Source organism: Girardinichthys multiradiatus, chromosome 5, assembly GCF_021462225.1.
Source record: "Girardinichthys multiradiatus isolate DD_20200921_A chromosome 5, DD_fGirMul_XY1, whole genome shotgun sequence".
Lineage (NCBI taxonomy): Eukaryota > Metazoa > Chordata > Actinopteri > Cyprinodontiformes > Goodeidae > Girardinichthys > Girardinichthys multiradiatus.
In genome coordinates this window covers 8,410,797-8,429,036 of record NC_061798.1, presented here as the reverse complement: position 1 = coordinate 8,429,036, position 18,240 = coordinate 8,410,797, and the positions used below count along the sequence as shown (strand labels likewise).

The 18,240-nt window shown below is 38.6% G+C and overlaps 1 protein-coding gene across 4 annotated transcripts in view; it reads left to right on the top strand.

The window, feature by feature from the left end:
* The window catches only part of LOC124869096 (alpha-1,6-mannosylglycoprotein 6-beta-N-acetylglucosaminyltransferase B-like), a 259,990-nt gene that overhangs the window by 9,822 nt on the left and 231,928 nt on the right, over positions 1–18,240 (top strand). For all 4 annotated transcript variants that reach the window (XR_007038482.1, XM_047366831.1, XM_047366829.1 and 1 more), the window contains exon 2: positions 868–980. Coding sequence is in view for 3 of the 4 variants with exons in the window: in XM_047366831.1 (XP_047222787.1) it covers positions 868–980 (113 nt within the window). In the remaining variant the exon portion in view is untranslated. The remainder of the gene's footprint in view (positions 1–867; positions 981–18,240) is intronic.

The window sequence follows — 18,240 nt, the reverse complement described above, 5'->3', positions numbered from 1 at the left end:
TGGTTGTCTTTCTGTTTGCCATAAACCATCTAGGGGACACAGCAAACAGGCGGAATAGCATGCTCTGGTCAGATCAGACTAAAATAAAACTACATGCAAAATGCTATGTGCTGTGCACTGCACATGACCATAAATACAAATACTACATTGTGGTAGTGGCGTGATCATGCTGTAGGGATGCTTTTCTTCAACATGGAGATGGAATCAGATTTAAAAAGAAGAAGACCGATAAAGCTAAAAACAGGGTATCAGTAGAAGGAAACCTGTTGGAAGGTACAACAGACTTCCATCAGGACGGTGACCCTAAACATACAGTCGGAGCTGCAGCTGAATGGCCTAGATCAAAGTATATTCATGTGTTGGAAAGGCCTAGTCAAAGTCTGGAACTAAATCCAGTAAAGAATCTAAGGCAAGTTTTGAAAAAATGTATGCTCACAGTTGCTCTCTATCCAGTCTGAATGAGCTTGAGCTATGTTTAAAGAGAATTGGGAAATAATTTGTTTCATTTAATTCAGTTTCATTTAAGCTCATTGACCTGCAGCTGTAATCACAAAGAAAAAGGGTTTAAAAGGTATCTATACATGGAGCTAAATTCAAATCCACACCACATTTTTATTTGGGAACATTTTAAAAAGCCTGTATCCTATACTTCCACTTCACAATTATGTGCCACTTCATGTTGATCTATCACATCAAATCACATTTAAATGCATTAAATCTGTGATTGTAACATCAAGATATATAAAAAAGTTTAGTGAGTATGAATGCTTTTGCAAGGCACTGTATTTACCTGTCCTGTCCAGTAAATTAGTTTATCTTGGGTCCTTTTTTTTTATCTTTTCTCACTCTCCTTCTGATGTGTTGCAGGATATTTGTGGTGGGAGTGGGCTTCTTCAGCCTGTGCTTTCTAATGACTTCTCTGGGGGGGCAGTTCTCAGCCAAGAGACTGGGAGACTCCCCGTTCACCATCCGTACAGAAGGTAATGACAAGTGCTGTGTGTTTGTGTGTGAGCAGATTTTTCGCTCTGAGTGAAAACGCTGTGGCCTTATTGCATTTGCCATTTAACTGTGCTGTTATACCAGTTTTGGAAAATTAGCTGCATGGATGACATATTTTGTTATAGCCCCCGGTTGATATACACGTTCTACATAAAGTAGAAAACAAAGTAATAATTTGATGAAAAGCTTTTATGCATCAAACATTTGGTGTAAATTTACTCTAAGTCCCTGTACAGTGTGGTGTGAAGAACACGATGCTGCCTGGGCCAATACAATCCATAGTTTCTGCAAGTGAATTGATCAGATTTATCTTTCTCACCAAAATGGGGATTATTATGCTTCCTAATTCAGATGCAGATTGATCTCAATCATAATACTCCTGTATTACTTTTCAATGTAAATTTGACTTTGGTCTCAGTGTTCAGACATTTCAATATAAAATACCAATATACAGGGGTTGGACAATGAAACTGAAACACCTGTCATTTTAGTGTGGGAGGTTTCATGGCTAAATTGGACCAGCCTGGTAGCCAGTCTTCATTGATTGCACATTGCACCAGTAAGAGCAGAGTGTGAAGGTTCAATTAGCAGGGTAAGAGCACAGTTTTGCTCAAAATATTGAAATGCACACAACATTATGGGTGACATACCAGAGTTCAAAAGAGGACAAATTGTTGGTGCACGTCTTGCTGGCGCATCTGTGACCAAGATAGCAAGTCTTTGTGATGTATCAAGAGCCACGGTATCCAAGGTAATGTCAGCATACCACCAAGAAGGACGAACCACATCCAACAGGATTAACTGTGGACGCAAGAGGAAGCTGTCTGAAAGGGATGTTCAGTTGCTAACCCGGATTGTATCCAAAAAACATAAAACCACGGCTGCCCAAATCACGGCAGAATTAAATGTGCACCTCAACTCTCCTGTTTCCACCAGAACTGTCCGTCGGGAGCTCCACAGGGTCAATATACACGGCCGGGCTGCTATAGCCAAACCTTTGGTCACTCATGCCAATGCCAAACCTCGGTTTCAATGGTGCAAGGAGCGCAAATCTTGGGCTGTGGACAATGTGAAACATGTATTGTTCTCTGATGAGTCCACCTTTACTGTTTTCCCCACATCTGGGAGAGTTACGGTGTGGAGAAGCCCCAAAGAAGCGTACCACCCAGACTGTTGCATGCCCAGAGTGAAGCATGGGGGTGGATCAATGATGGTTTGGGCTGCCATATCATGGCATTCCCTTGGCCCAATACTTGTGCTAGATGGACGCGTCACTGCCAAGGACTACCGAACCATTCTTGATGACCATGTGCATCCAGTGGTTCAAACATTGTATCCTGAAGGCGGTGCCATGTATCAGGATGACAATGCACCAATACACACAGCAAGACTGGTGAAAGATTGGTTTGATGAACATGAAAGTGAAGTTGAACATCTCCCATGGCCTGCACAGTCACCAGATCTAAATATTATTGAGCCACTTTGGGGTGTTTTGGAGGAGTGAGTCAGGAAACGTTTTCCTCCACCAGTATCACGTAGTGACCTGGCCACTATCCTGCAAGAAGAATGGCTTAAAATCCCTCTGACCACTGTGCAGGACTTGTATATGTCATTCCCAAGACGAATTGACGCTGTATTGGCCACAAAAGGAGGCCCTAGACCATACTAATAAATTATTGTGGTCTAAAACCAGGTGTTTCAGTTTCATTGTCCAACCCCTGTATATATACATTGGGGATGGGACTTTCGTTATTTTTTTTCCCGTTTGAAATAACCAAAGGGAAATGCGTGATTAACCGGCTTCTGGAGCACTTATATCCATTGTGCTGGGTCAGAGACACATATACAGGACCAGGATTGAGAAACACTACCCTAGTTTACATCACTGAGTCCAGCAGCAAGGTCAGATTGAGTTTACAGCAGAGCTGAACAATATATCAAAAGTCCATCATCATTGCAATATCAGCATCCACAATATCAACACCACAAAGAACTGCTTAGATGGCCATTTGTATTAGTTAATTATATAAGTGTTTTGCATTCCCAGTCTGTATTGCACTAATTTATCCAGTCATATTTGCTGTTTAGAGCAGCAGAAAACGTCATCAAGACTAGGACTGAAACAATTTGATCGTGATTAATCGATAATTTAAAAATAATTTAGCAATCAAATAATTGTTAACTGGAGTATACAGACTCTAAAACATGCCATTTGCTGAGGGAACAACCCACTCAGAACAGTAATTAGGCCAAAATTGTGCAAGAGCTTTATACATTTTGCATTTAAGATGAAAAAACCTTATTTGTGTGTAAATATGCTCTACCCAGAACTCCTCAAGTGACAGAGCTTTAGCTTCACCTGGTTCAAATCCTGTAAGCAATCTCCTATTAAGCACCTTTTGCTATCCAATTATTAATTGATTAACCGAAAAAACAGTCAACAGATTAATCAATTAGAAAAATAATTGTTAGTTGCAGCCCTAATTAAGACAATATATTGCCAGGCACATTACTAAAACAGCAGATGTAGCGAGATGCAAGTTTTTGAATAAGACCATGTTGCTGCATTGGAAATAATGTACAGTAGTTATTTTAATATCAGTGCCTGCAAAGGCTTTTTGGCATATGAAAACTATGTTTGCCATGAAACTGAAGCAGAAAGAGATACCATGCAGACATTTAATTTGGACTTTGGTCACTGTATATATAAAAAACATTTTATCTATACTTTAACAGTAAAAAAAATAAAACACATTATACAGAGAACTGCACACAGATTGATGTTTTCAAACCTTTCTTTCTGATAATGTTGATGATTTTCTGCTTACAGCTAATGATAACAAAACCTTTAAAAGTAGAATGTTAAAAGTTCCCTTTACTTCCATTGAACATCTTCATATTTTGCCCTATTACAACCACTAACTTCAAGTTTTTATTGGGATTTTATGTGGTAAACCAACACAACTAGTGTTTATTCATGAAGTGGAAGGAAAGGCATCCTCGAAATTCAATAAAATAAATAATTAATTTTATTTATTTTGGGTTTCAGAGTAAGGGGGTGCTGAATATAAATCGTTACCACATATACAGTATTTTTCTTTTTCATCTTTATTATTTTCCGTCCATTTTACAATAATGCAGTACTTTGTGTTGGTCTGATTCATGAAACCACAATAAAATATGTTTAAGTTTGTATTTTTATGAGACAAAATGTACAAAAGTTGAATAAGCAGAAATACTTTTACAAGGCTCTGTATAAAGCCAAAACCTACACCTTAATGTGTTGCTGTTCTCATTATTTAGTCCCTGGACCAGCGCGGCCATAGAGACCAACGTTTTTCTTTAGCAAGAGTTGAAACTCACCAATGAAATGTCATTTTATATTGGTGATATATCACATGACCAAGCGTGTGGGCTGAAATGGCAGGGCAGAAATAAAGGTCTCCTGATATAATCTCCTGCTGTGAAAGGTGTGAAGATCGAAAGACAGAGGTCATTTTCAATGGGGGCCTATCTGTTCTTACTAGGACTTGTTAAAATTAGAATCTTTCAGGGCATTTCCACATATTTGCCGCATGTTTGCATCCCCAGCAAGGGCCGGAGCCAGCCGTGGGTCAATGTGAGTAGGTGTGAGAGCAGGCAGAAGATGGAACAAGTGTTGTTTCAAGGGTGAATCATTCAGCTGTTTGTGTATATGAACATGGTGTTTATCAGAAAGAAATATATTAAAGCTCGCAGCTGAATATACGTGTGTGTGTGTGTGTGTTAGGGAAAGCCTTTTGAGATTACAGTTATAAATTTAGATTTCTAAACCTGGGTGATAAATTAGGATTCATGTGCATGAGTCAGTATTTAAGTAAAACGTACTTGATTAATCAGCCACTCATGTGTTGCAGCAGGAGAAGACATCTGGAGCGAGCTCATTAAAAACTGCACAGTCTCCAGCTGTATCCACCCACAGGAGTTAACTGTGTGTGTGTGCATGTGTGTTTAAATGTACATTTTGTTTGTAGCATTTATACACTTAAATATCTAAAAGCTATGTACAAATGATGGTCCTATGTGTGTATCTGCCTCACTTGGGTGAATTTGTCTGTAAGTTGCCCACTCCTGTCTATGCAGGTCTCTGGAGTCCGAAACCTTTGCTGCCCTTCTCCTTTTGTGTGCATTTGTGTGCCCGTTTACGTTTGTTTGTGATAGGATGGCTGGAAATTGGCTGTTAAATGGGGCGACGGCAGCAATGTGGGACAAGATTGAAAGCAGAGAGACCGAGAGACCTATCCATCTGCTCTCTGCAATATCAGCCCCGAAAAACAACTGGGTCTTTCATTAAGCCTCTGCTCGCCACCTGCAGTGCAACGCACACACACACTCGCACCCACACAGACAAACACACACGCGCACACACACACACCCACACTTGTTCAAATGCACACAGAAAGAGTAGCAGATACAGACAATAAACGTGCATAGTCATTTCTGTACAAACTGATTTAATTTATTCTGAAAGAACTTAATTTACAGTTTACTGGTTACTTCATATGACGTTTTGACAAAATTGGAATTTTTTCAAGAGGCCAAATTAGCATACAAATGTTGGTGAGCATTTGAGTGCTGACAGAAAACTGCAATGTTTTATTTTCCCTATGGGTAAAAGGCCAGTGAAGGCAGTCAGGAAGGAATCATTTTGGTTATACTGGTGAATGTGCTCCAAATGATTGCAACAAAAGAGAGCTGGACTGCAGAAAAGTATTAATATTTAAATGGAGACCAAAGCACTCAAAGAGACAATATGGTTGTTTTAATAGCCAAAATAAACTTTTTAGCATATTTCCTTGTTATAAGCTTATAAGTTTAAAAACATTGACAGCAGTTAGGATTTTCAGAAACCAGTATTGTGAAGTCAACAATGCTAGCTGAAGTAGCATCATTGCGGATATGTCAGCAATCACTGCAGTCTCAGCACGTTTTCCATAATCAGTTAGAAAAAGTCACAAAATAAGCCTCTTTTTAATTTTTGTTATTAATGCTTCCAATCTTGACGGCTTGCTCTATCCCTCCTGTTTGACATGCACCCATTCTATAAATTAAAACATCGCCTCAGGTCCTCCTGGAAGAGTCTCAGTCATTCTAAAGTTGCAAGACTGTCAGAAACACAAGGAGACCTGCTGCTACTGTTTCTCTGTCTGCATACAGGGCCATAAAAAGTGATTTCTGCTGTTTTACTTCATTGTTTCTGATTGCTAAACTAATTTTCATTTCAGACAAAGATAACCTGAGTGAGAAGTAATCCCCTAAACCTAATAACTGGTTGCTCAACCTGCTTTTGTTATAACTGACAATAAGTCTTTAATTGCTGTTGAGTACCTTTGCTCCACTCTTCCTTAAACAATTGTTGTAATTCAGCCACGTTAAGGTTATTAAGAATTTAAGTTTGGAATTTGTGTAGGCCACTGTTTGTTTGTTTTTAAAATCGTTTGAAGGTGGACTCCCTGGTGTGCCTTAGATCACTGTCCTGCTGCATAATGTCACAAACTGAAGGCCGGATGTTCTCTTTCAGCATTTTCTGAGCAGAACTCATGGTTCCATCAATTATGGTGAGATTTAGAGGTCCAGGTGTAGAAGCAAAGCAGCCCCAGACTATCACACTACCACCACCATGTTTGGCTGTAGGTGCGATGTCCTGTTTTCTTAAATGCTGTGCTAGTTTTATGCCAGATGTGTCGGGATGGACACGTTCAAAAAAGTCCTTCTGTCTCTTTTGTGCAGACATATTTCTGTGTACTGGGTGATAATCAAGATATTTCGGGGGGGAAATACTTGTGTATACTTGTGTTATCTTTGTTTGATTTTAAAATTAGTTTGATGATCTGAAAGATTTAAGTGTGACAGAAAAGCAAAAATTTAAGAAATTTGTAAGGGGGCAAATACTTTTTTTTATAGAACTGTACGTTCAATAGATTCCATCTGAAACTGATACTGGGCCTTTTTTGTAGATGCATTAGATTGTCTGCCACAATAATGTTGATGCTATTATTGCACTTTACTGTGAGCTGCACCAGTAACAATTGTTTGGGCATTAGCTGAATTTCGTTGCCACCTCTTGCGTCTGTGGATTATCAGCTTCCACAGGAGATTCAGAGCTCTGGGTTTTTGCTCAAATCCCCCCTCAGTGACTCATCAAGAGCTGTGAGCCAGAGATGGAGAAGTAAGGGCTCAAAAGTGAAAATGAAAACGTGGGGTTTGAAGCAGGAGGTGGGGAACAGAAATGTGTTTGTGTGTATCTGTAAGAAGCATTGAGATTGCATTGATCCCAAAAGAGATGAGAATGTACTTCGTTACTGTGGTCATAAGCTTTGCCTTAGAGCTTGTTATGCACTGAAGTTCATTACTACAAGGACCACTGGAAGCCGTAAAGCATGTCTCACAGCACTCTGCGTTCTGTTATAAAGATTTAAATCCTTTTGTCCAAACATAATTTTCTAAAGTGTTGCAACTGACAGTCAAAGAGTAAAAATCATCCAAAGAAAGGAGCTGTAAATTTGTTTAGTAATAATCCTAAACAGGGGCTCAGACTAATGGCTGCTTGTCTTGGATTAAAGTGACTTTCCTCAGCTGGAAAGAGACTCATGCCTATGTGTCACATGCCTGAGAGATATTCTGACTTGTGTTCTGAGAGATTGGTATGGAATAAAATTTGGGTCAGTCTACAGACTTATGTTTATCAGCGCCATAGAAAGAGAGAGTTACGACACTCTTTGAACTCGCCGATAGGCGGTCACGTGGTTCATGTAGTTCTCAATAGTTCCAAACATCTCAGCAGTGTCAGTCAGTTTGAACAGTTTCAGGCGCGACATAATGCAAAAAGTGACTTTTTTCACTCTTTCCTGCGACTTTTGGTAATTAAATAATAATGAACTGATTACTGGTTACTAAATCATAACTTGAAAATCCAAACAGAAGTAACAATACCTATTATAAATGCTCTTTCTGACCTCCTCCGCATGCTAGCACATGCTAGCACATGCTAGCATGGGAATGCTATAACTGTATTTTGTGCCAACAGTTAAGAGCTCTGATCAAACATACCTTCAGATCTACATCCTATACTACATGGAAAGATCTATTGCCTATGTATTTAAAAAAAAATTCCAAATATTACAGATGGAAAATGAGCAGAATTAAATTTTTTAATTATTTAATTTAAAACTTAAGTAATTTTTAAACAAATGAGGAAAATAAGTAGCTGTATGAAAATATGACTGAAGACCTGGGATGAATTCTTAATTTTTGTAGAAGACATAATTATTCTATTTTTCGTTGTCATGCGAACTGAATACTTGTATCTATAACAGAGTTGATTGTGACTGTAGTCTGACAACTGTTGTAACATTGTAATTCATTGACTAAAATGTTCATTTAATTGAAACTATAGTTAAAATCGTATTAGATGACAAAACAACTGTGAATTGCACAAAAATAAATGACCAAACAATTTACTGTAAGATATGTAAAATGCAAAACTAGCTTTAATAAAGAAGTACTTGCTTTACATTTATACAGTTTATTAATTACATCTGCACCAATAAACTGTATCTGATCAAATCTGGACAAGGTAGAAATGTACCCAAGACCGAATGAGGGTTCATTCTCCTTGGCATCATTGGCAGCAGCTCCCTTTGAAGTCAGTCACCACATCTGCTGACCTCCCTGAAAACAAAACAGTTTAGAGGACTCAGAATCAATCACTTTCATAGGTGGAAGGTCATACTGAAAGGCAAAAAAAGTAAATACTTTCCAGTAAATACAAAAAAAGAGTAAATGTGTTTCTTCAAAACACTATCTATCTCTCTCTATATTATATTTATCTAGTAATAATTCTTAATTTCTTGTTCTGTCTTGAGATAGATTCTATCTACTTCAACTTCCCCCATGACTAGCAAATGCAAAACTAACATAAAACAAATGTTAAGTAACAGTCCTGCTGTAAATACCAACTTTGTGAAAGTCTTAAAATCATTTTGTTCAAACATCTTGATTCAGGTCTTATTATTTTTAAGGACAGAAAAATTTGATCTTGTTACCTTTGTGGTGCTTTGTGTGCAACATGGTTCAGCAATTCATTTAAGCCATTCTCATGTGGTTTACCTGGAAAAGAATAATTAAAAATGTCTCATCTTAACAATCACGTTTAATAATAATGTCCCCATGTATGTGGCCGTCGTTGGCAAACAATCTATAACTTTAACTAAATTAACCATGTCAATATCACAGTATTTTTCAAGATGTGCTAGTTCAGTAGCTGGAATTACAATAAATATTAGAAAATTATCAACGTTAAGAATGTAAGCTGTAATGGACATTTTAAAATGCTAAATCAGACACAATGAGATAGACCCGTCTAAACCCGCCATGCTTGCAATGAGCTAGCTGTGATTAAAATACAACAAGCGAGTTAACATGCTTAATTAACTAAACTTGGCGATATAAAATATAATTGCTTAACTGCGATACAGAATAGTCAACTAAAGCTTCACAATAGCAAAATAATGTTGTATTTTTATCAATTTACTGTAAAAAACCCTTACGAAACACCGAGAATGAACTACGTCCAATGCTGGAGCTGCTGGTGTTTGGAACTATTAGCAGCTCCATGACCCACGTGACTTCCTCATTCCATTCTTTCTATAGAAGTCAATGGGAGTGTCGTAACTCTCTCTTTCTATGGCGCTGATGTTTCTTATTATGTAATCTCAGCTTTTTATAAAGTACTTGTGATTAGGGGTTTAACAATACATCCAGCTTATGAGATGAGTTTTCATCCAGGGAAAAAGGAACACCCATGTATTGTTTTTATAAACAGAGTACAGGTTTTGCAATCCCCAAACTGTTTTAACCCCCCCAACAACCAACTTTCATGTAATTCCTAAAATTCCACTTTCTTTGATCAGAACTTCATTTGACAATTGGGACAAAAATTTGAAAAGGTGAAGAATTGTCAAAGCCTGAAATATATTAATTAAAAAATGTCACACCTTTCACCCTAGTGCACAATCAAAATGCTCCACCATCACTGCAGCTCTGGAACAAGCAGAGCAGGCATCACCAGGCAGCCACTGAGCCGCTGCCTGCAAAAATTAGTTTCCTGGTTCAACTCAGACATGAGCTTCATTTCTGGGGACATCACCAGTGTGTTGTAAGTCTCATACTAAGAGTGTTGCCAAAGAGCCAATAGCTGTAGTCTATACGAGTAGAGATACAGTGGCGAGAATTAGTATTTCATACAGTCGATTTTGCAGGTTTTCCCACTTGCAAGGCATGTAGAAGTCTTTAATTTGTATCCTAGGTACTCTTCAATTGTGAGTGACGGAATCTAAAACAAAAATGCAGAAAATCACATTGTGTGATTTTTAACTAATTAATTTCCACAGAATGTAGAGAGCAGGGGTTAACGAAATATTTTGTTTTTGACCGTTTTGACAGAAAAATCTAAAGGACATGTCATTTTGACAGATTGCAATTCACATCCCTGACCACTCTGTGATGAGTTAGCATATTAATTAGCTGTTTTCTCACTTGGTGCATGACATCATTGGCTTCACTCAGAAAAATGTCCCGGCAGCTGAGTGTTCGAAGGCTCTCAGAAAGCCCAATAACAACAATGGTGTTGATAAAAGAGGTGAAAAAAGAGGGACTGGTGCAGTGGAAGATGAAGAACAAACAAGTAATCAGCCCTCAGCGACTACGGTGCAAGCAAGCGGAAGGAAGGAGGTTAGGCAGGAGTGCAGAGTTCAGTGGGAGCAGGAGTTCTTCTGGTTGAGGAGGGAGGATGAAAAAATGTTCAGCGACATGTGTAAAAAAGCCAGTATGAGAAACTGATTTGTCCAAGGACGTAAAAAGATGCAGAAATTAAAATGAATTTAATGTTTAATTACTATGATTTGAAAGAATAAAGTGACAGGTAAAAATCGATTATGACAGGACCCTGTCAGTCAAAATGACAAAAAGTCTAGCAAAACCTCTGGTTGAGAGATATCTCATCTCGAAATCTCTCTATGTTGAGATTGCTTCCAATAACGACAGGCTTTGTTTAAGCATTTAGGGAGATGGTGCCCCACACCATCACACTGCCTCCACCAAGAAAGAAAAAAAACAACAAAACACTTGTGGCAACTTCTTTTATTTTGACCTCCTTAAAACAATTTATTGTGAAGCCAGATCTTTTTGTGAAAGGCTATATCACACTGGTGCCACTCACTGCAGCCACACTGAAGAAGTCTTCCCATCCATAAATTAACATAGCACACGATCCCTGAGCTCTCCAAATGTACCAATAGCTTGTTTGACCACAGATTTGACAGCTACTTGGCTGCTGCCTTCCCAGTGAGTGGCAGAAAAAACAAATTGCCACATGTCTGTCGCCATTGATGTAGAAGTCACTGAAAAAGAAGAAGAAATGTAAAAATTCTGATATGAAATAAACAGATTGCAAAACATACAGTAGTTTAAATGTCTGCGGTCTTGGATTTCAAAAAGTAAAAGGATAATCCTGTAGATTAGCACGAATAAAAATTACAGTCTTATCATGTGCACCAATTTACAGTTGACTAAACACCCCTGTGGAAAGTTTCACAGTAGTTTTGTTAAATACGACAATGCTCCATCCTTTGACAGCAGGCATCTTGCAGCTCACAGACAGATTTTTACTACTAGCAGGTGTCAGTGAAGCACATCATACACCCCACTCTTTTTTTCTATCTCCCACACTGGATACTCATCTACAAGCTACATTCCCTGCAGTTATGTTTCCTTCCCATCGCTTTATGTCGAACAAATCTGGCATGGCAATCTTCTTCTTGTCGCTCGTGCTAGGTGCAGCTGGGGAGTCACTTAGGGAGTCCACTTTATCAGTGCAGTCATTGCCTGAGGGCCCTGAAAGGACTATGCGTGTGTGTCTATCTGTGGGTTTAACAGTTTATGAGTCTCTGGATGACAGCATCAAATAAGTGCCAAAAATATGAAATTGTCCAAGAGTGTGAGAGCGAATATGTTTGTGTGTTTGTTCATGTTTGTGGCTGTGGGAAAAACATTTCTGTTTCTCCACTATAAATCTTGGATCAGTTTATTATTTTTATTATTATTTTTATTATTTTTACATTTATTCCAGCTTTTCCATATACAATGTTAATACTGACTAGATTAAGTAACTTTTTCACATTAAGTCAAATTAAATTGTAATGTGTGTAATTTAATCTCAGCATGTCTCCAACTTTTCTGTAAATGCCTCTGATGCTTGTTAGAGAACATTAAGGAGTAAACAGCAACATTAAAACCAAGGAACACAGCGGACAGGTCCGGGAGAAAGTGGGGAAAAACAAATTCCTTGAACATCTCAAAGAGGACTGTTCATTTCATCATCTGAAAATCAAATGAGTATGGCACAGCTAGCACATGTACTTCCTTTCCGCTGTACTGCACTATCACTTTTTGTACTTCCCTCTATGCCTGAACTCTAGTTCTACACTGTCAGCTTTAACAGAATCTTGCTAGTGGTTTTCCTTCAAAGTAGCTTATTGTTAGCTTTGATATTAAGTACTTTGTCATATTGCTTATTTGTAAGGGGATAAAAGCATCTGGCAAATGCATAAACATAAGCAGGGACACTCTACAAACATATCCTTTATGGAAGAGTGACAGGAAGAAAATCAGGTCTGTGGAGATGCTTTTCTTTAGCAGGGACAGTGAAGCTGTTCAGAGCAGATGGCAACATGGATGGAGCTAAATACAGGGGAATCCTAAAAGAAAACCATTTAGAGACTTCCATACACTTAAGACTGGGGCACACTTCTGGTTATAACCCTAAACGTGCAACCACAGCTACAAGGTAATGGTTTGGTTTTTTATGTGTTGGTATGGCCCAGTCAAAGCCCATACCTACAAATCGAATTGACAGTCTGTAGTGAAACTTAAAGATAAATGTTCAAAGATGCTTTCCACCCAATCTGACTGAGCTTGAGCTTTTTGCAAAGAAGAATGAGCAAAAATTGTATTCTCTACATTTTCTCAGGTGATATAGGTGACTTGCAGCTGTAACTGCAGTAAAAGGTGGTTCTGAGTATTGACTCAGGAGGTTGAATAGAAATGTCCACCACACTTTTCAGATTCTTATTTGTAAAAAGTTTTAAAATTTTTGCACAATTCTACAATCTTCACAATTATGATCTCCTTTGTTTTGACTTCTCACATGAAATTACAATGGAAGAGAAAATGTGAAAAATTTAAAAGGGTATAAATACTTTTGCAAGGTTTTGATGCAGGTATTAAATTGATATTTTCCAACAAAAAGGGCCAGGCATGAGCAAATGCAAGAGCTTTTATTGCAGCAGGATTTGCATGCACCTTGAGTCTATTATTATTGGACATGTCAGCTATAGTCGCCTGTGTTAGATTTCTAAATTGGGAAATCTTCTGTAGATGTAATTCAATACTTGTCAGCATACCATTAACAAGGCTTTCCAAATGATTCCACGGGAAGAATCGCATTACTGCACAGCCATGGGGAAGTGGATCAGAAGTACAAAGTCAGTGAAGTTGTAGTGAATAAATTACAACTTGAACAGTTCTTAATGGCAGCTTTGACAGAAGATTTGTTGGTGCCTTTCTCAAGATTACATAGTTGCTGCTTGATCTGCGTCCAAAAATGAAGCCGAAAAAGGCTAAGTGTTCCAATCAGAATAAAATACGAAGAAAATGAATAACTTAACTGGATGGTTGAAATAGTTTACCTTCATTACAAGGATAGCCTTTTAGAAATAAATAAATAATTGATGCTTTAAGATAAGATGAATGAATTTTAATAGTTATTCGATCAATAAGGTATTTGGTTTAGGGAAGACAAATCTAGTCTGGTTGTATTTGTCTTTCATAAGACATCATTAATCATGCCTTATTCTTTCACCTCATACGTATAAACAGAATAAAAATCAATCCAGGAGGGGGTGATACATTTCTGATTTTCTCTCTGGACCTGAATGTCTATGTCTATATCTGATGTTAAGATAACATATTGGCTGAAGTTTTGTGAGACATGTTTGGTTATTAGAGCACCTTCACACATCACTTAGACCTGGCTTTGCTCTTTCCCTCTTGCATGACCCAGTACAGTTTGACTTTAATGTGGCAAACATCTGTGTAAAGGCTACTTGGCAAAAATATTTTTTCTGCCTTTTCTTCCTCATCCTGAGATGCTCCCCTGAGACAAAACCATGCTCTTTACATCAGCAGCTATTCCGGATTGTACAGGTTTGTCCACATTTTTTCACATTGGAACCACAGTCCTCAATGTATTTTTAGGGATTTTATACAATAGACCAATAAAAACTCGTGCATTGGAAAAAATAAAACATATAATTTTTATTATAGAAGTAAAAACCTGAAATGTATGGGATACATTTCTATTCATCAAACTTTATTCTGGAATAAAAATGTATTTAATCAAGTTACTTTCAGAAGTCACCTAATTAGAATTAGAGTATAGTTACTATAGTATAGATAGATGCCGCAACCCCTCCACGCCACCCTCCAGCCCTGAGAACTGCCGAAAACCAGGACCAACACCCCCAGTCCCCCCGGAACTGCCCAAACCCCAGTCCCCAGACCCAACACCCAGTCCCACGAACAAAGAAGCCACAACCCCCAATGAAGAGGAGCGAGTCGAAAGAGCTCAGCAACAGCCAAGAGCGTGGCCCCAACCTAAAAAAAGGGCACACCAGCTGACCCAGCACAACAAGAATACATAACACAAAGAAAGGCACACAACCAACATGCCCAACCACCCCCGAACCCACGGTGTAGTGCCAACAAAGCGCCCAGTCTCTGATGCCTCCCAGCCCGGCACCGGATCACAGCCAGAACCAGGGCAGCTGAGCAACAAAACACGCCCCACACTAACACCGAGGCGGCCAATAAGCCACAACCGACTTTAAATGGCCGGCCCACCCAAATGCAAACCCCCAGCCAGCACAGGCACATGCACCCTCCATAAACAAACAAACCGAAACTGCCAGTGCCAGCCAGGCAGCCAAGCAGACCCTGTGACGCACCACCCTGCCCGCCACCATGCCCAAGGGAGAGACGGCAGCCCAGCATTACGAAAAAATCCACAGAAAGGCCACAGCCCGCACTGCAAAATGGCTGCTCCCCCACGAGACGCAGAACCACCAACATTCAGGCCTGCCAAGCAAAAACGATAGAGCCTAGTTAAACTGCAGCTCCCCAAAACCGACGCCACAGCAACAGCGACACCACACATCCTTCCATACTTCCGTAGGGACACAGTGAAAATCACCAAACCCAGGCACATACCACTCACCAGGAACCACCCAGCAGACAAGCAAACCCCCCCAGTACAAGACCGAGAAGCCCGATGCAACTGCTAAGCCCAACGACGACTGTCCCGCGAGGCATAATGGGCTTAGCGGCCTTAAAACCATGAGTAAAGTCGGGTCATTGTTTGGTATAGCAGTAGAGCTTACGCCCCACATACAGAGGCTGTAGTCCTCAACACAGCCGTCCTAAGTTTAATTCCAACCATGAGAACTTTGCTGCATGTCCCTCCCGTTCTCTCTCTGACCAGTAAAGTCAGCTTACAGATTTACATGGTCTTAACTCTGACAAGTTAAAGAATAGTCAGGACAATATTCAACTATAAGTTAAACATTGGAAAACACATATTCTTACCTTCTCTGTAACAAAATACTCATTATAAAAAGTTGAATTTAAGAGATAAAATAAGTGCATTAAACCTAAGGGGGCTATTAGTTTTAACACTGTAATAATCATGTTTTGTTTCTTCTTTTTACATTTCAAACCCCAGCTTACAACCTAGTTCAGACCCAGCGACTTGAAATGCTAATCCTCAGAACATTTTTCCCAGTCTTAACATTTTGTACATGATTTCAGAACCAAGTACAGCTTATTCAACAGACTTGCAGCTTTTCAAAGCCCCTATATGATTTGCATTTGTAACTCTTTTTTTTGCCAGATTTGTTGACCCTCTCGGCAAACTTCATCCAGTTGACCGTAGAATGTTTCCCCCATTTCTAATAAAAATGTATAAGCTCAATGTAAGTTCCTAGAGGAGAGACTCTCTGTAGTCCTGACCTCAGTTCTATCACCCTGAAGAACAAGAAACATCTCTACGACCCATTATATTATGGTTATGTGTCATTGAAGGTTAATCTGCAGGAATATGTTGTCTCAGGTACCCAGCCTGCATGAGATTTTGTCTGCAGGTTGCTTCTATTGTGAGCTGTTTCCTCTGCTCCTGATAGTATCATATTCAGGTGTGCTCATGCTTCACTTCTGCAGAAATGCCCTTATGGTGCAAAGGTTTAGGCCTCTTTATCCTAACAGTTTAAAAAAAACTTGTGTTTTGTGGGTGGAAAAAGGGGCTGCATGTATCATTTATCTACCGCAATTATTTTTTTTAACATTAAAATAAAAACATTGCACATTAATAACCTTAATTGTACGTTTATATAATAAGTGTTTCACTATCAAATTGAAATCAGTGCAGACCTATTATTTCAATGCACAGAGCAGTAGACATATAAATGAGATCTGAAGGCTACACCAGTACTATACACAATAGTGAAATTAAACTGGCTGCGGTAAAGATTGGTGGAGAGCAGAGCTAAGCTGATGTGAGCAATGCATGCTCCGGGTGGTAAATAAATTATGTTACCATCGCTGATTTTAGATTAGCAGCACAGTAAATCCAGTATTGCGTATTTACTGTATCTAAAGTGCTTTGTTGGAATGGTGCTTATGTAGCAGTTCAGTGCCTTCAAGGGTCACTGAGGCTATTTCAGGAAAAGGCTGCAAGGAGGTTGTGACGAGTCTCCCAGGGCAGCAGAGATGCAGCATGGATGGACATATAAGGAAAATAAAGATGAGTGTGATTGCTTTGAAAACAGTTAAGACTTGGTTCTGCTTGTAATTTTCACCCTCCACATAAGGCCATTTGAGTTGCTGTAGCTGTCTAGTGAGATGTTACTCTTAAATAACTTGCTCAGCCCATTTAATGCTAAGTTCATCAGTTAATGAAAGACAATTGTTACTGTATGTCCAACTACATAATAACTATCTAGAACAGCCTTGATCTGGGCTGTATCTGGTGGAAATGACAGTCTTTTACACTGATGTTGTTTCAGCAGAGCCTTAGCACTGCTTTAGACTGACCACAAAATTAAGTTAATTTCATATGTTTTGGATTTTATTTTTCTATTTTTCTATTGAATTTTTTTGCATCAACCAGATAATAAAATATTTTAAGGTAAAATGTTTTTTTTTTTTTTTTAAACCACAGAATTTTGAAATACAGAAGTTTTGATAAAAAACAAATTCATTGGACCCTTGGTTTAGTCGGCTGACTGAAGGCAGATCGTTTTGTTTTTCAACCTAGTTTAAGTTGTAATCTACTTCTCTCTGGGTCTCTGTAAGCTTTAACTCAATGTCTTGTTACACTTTATATTAAGTTTATTTATTTTACACAATTTCATGTATTGTGGAACACTTTTTTGGAGGGGGGGGGGACATAAAAAGTAATTATTTTGTTCAGACTTAGACTTAAATTTATTTAAGTGTTTATTATTGTGCTTTACTAAGACTTAGACTCAGAAACAGTTGTAGCAATGAAAGATCATTTCTTCTGCTTGGAAGTTATAAGGACATTTATACAAAGATTTGCTCATTTTTCAGACCTTTCATGTAGAAATCAGATTTGGACCTTTATACATGAAGTCTGGGAAAGCCAGATTTAGAAAATAAAATGTCTATACCATTTAGGAATGACTTTACAGTGTATTCATATCAGCATTGAAATACACAAAGAAGCATTTGAGAAAGAAGCAAAGAAGCATATTTTCTTTATGTGACATGATATGTCTCTTCCTGGGGAAATCTACTGGCCAACAGTTGTCTGCCAAGCTCAATTAAACCTATGTTCTCTACTATAATTTCTGTATTAAAGATTTTGTTTATGTATATTCCTTTTTATTTTCACAGTGTTTGAATAAAAGCAATCTCCTTATTTGTTTTGATGAACCTGTGATCCAAACCTTATCGAGTCTATGGCCTTGTTGTTCCCCAACTTAATCAGAGTTTGTGAATCGTCCATCTGTCACTGCTCCTTATTGTTTAGAGATGTAGTGTCTGCATACAGATACCTGCTAATCTTGA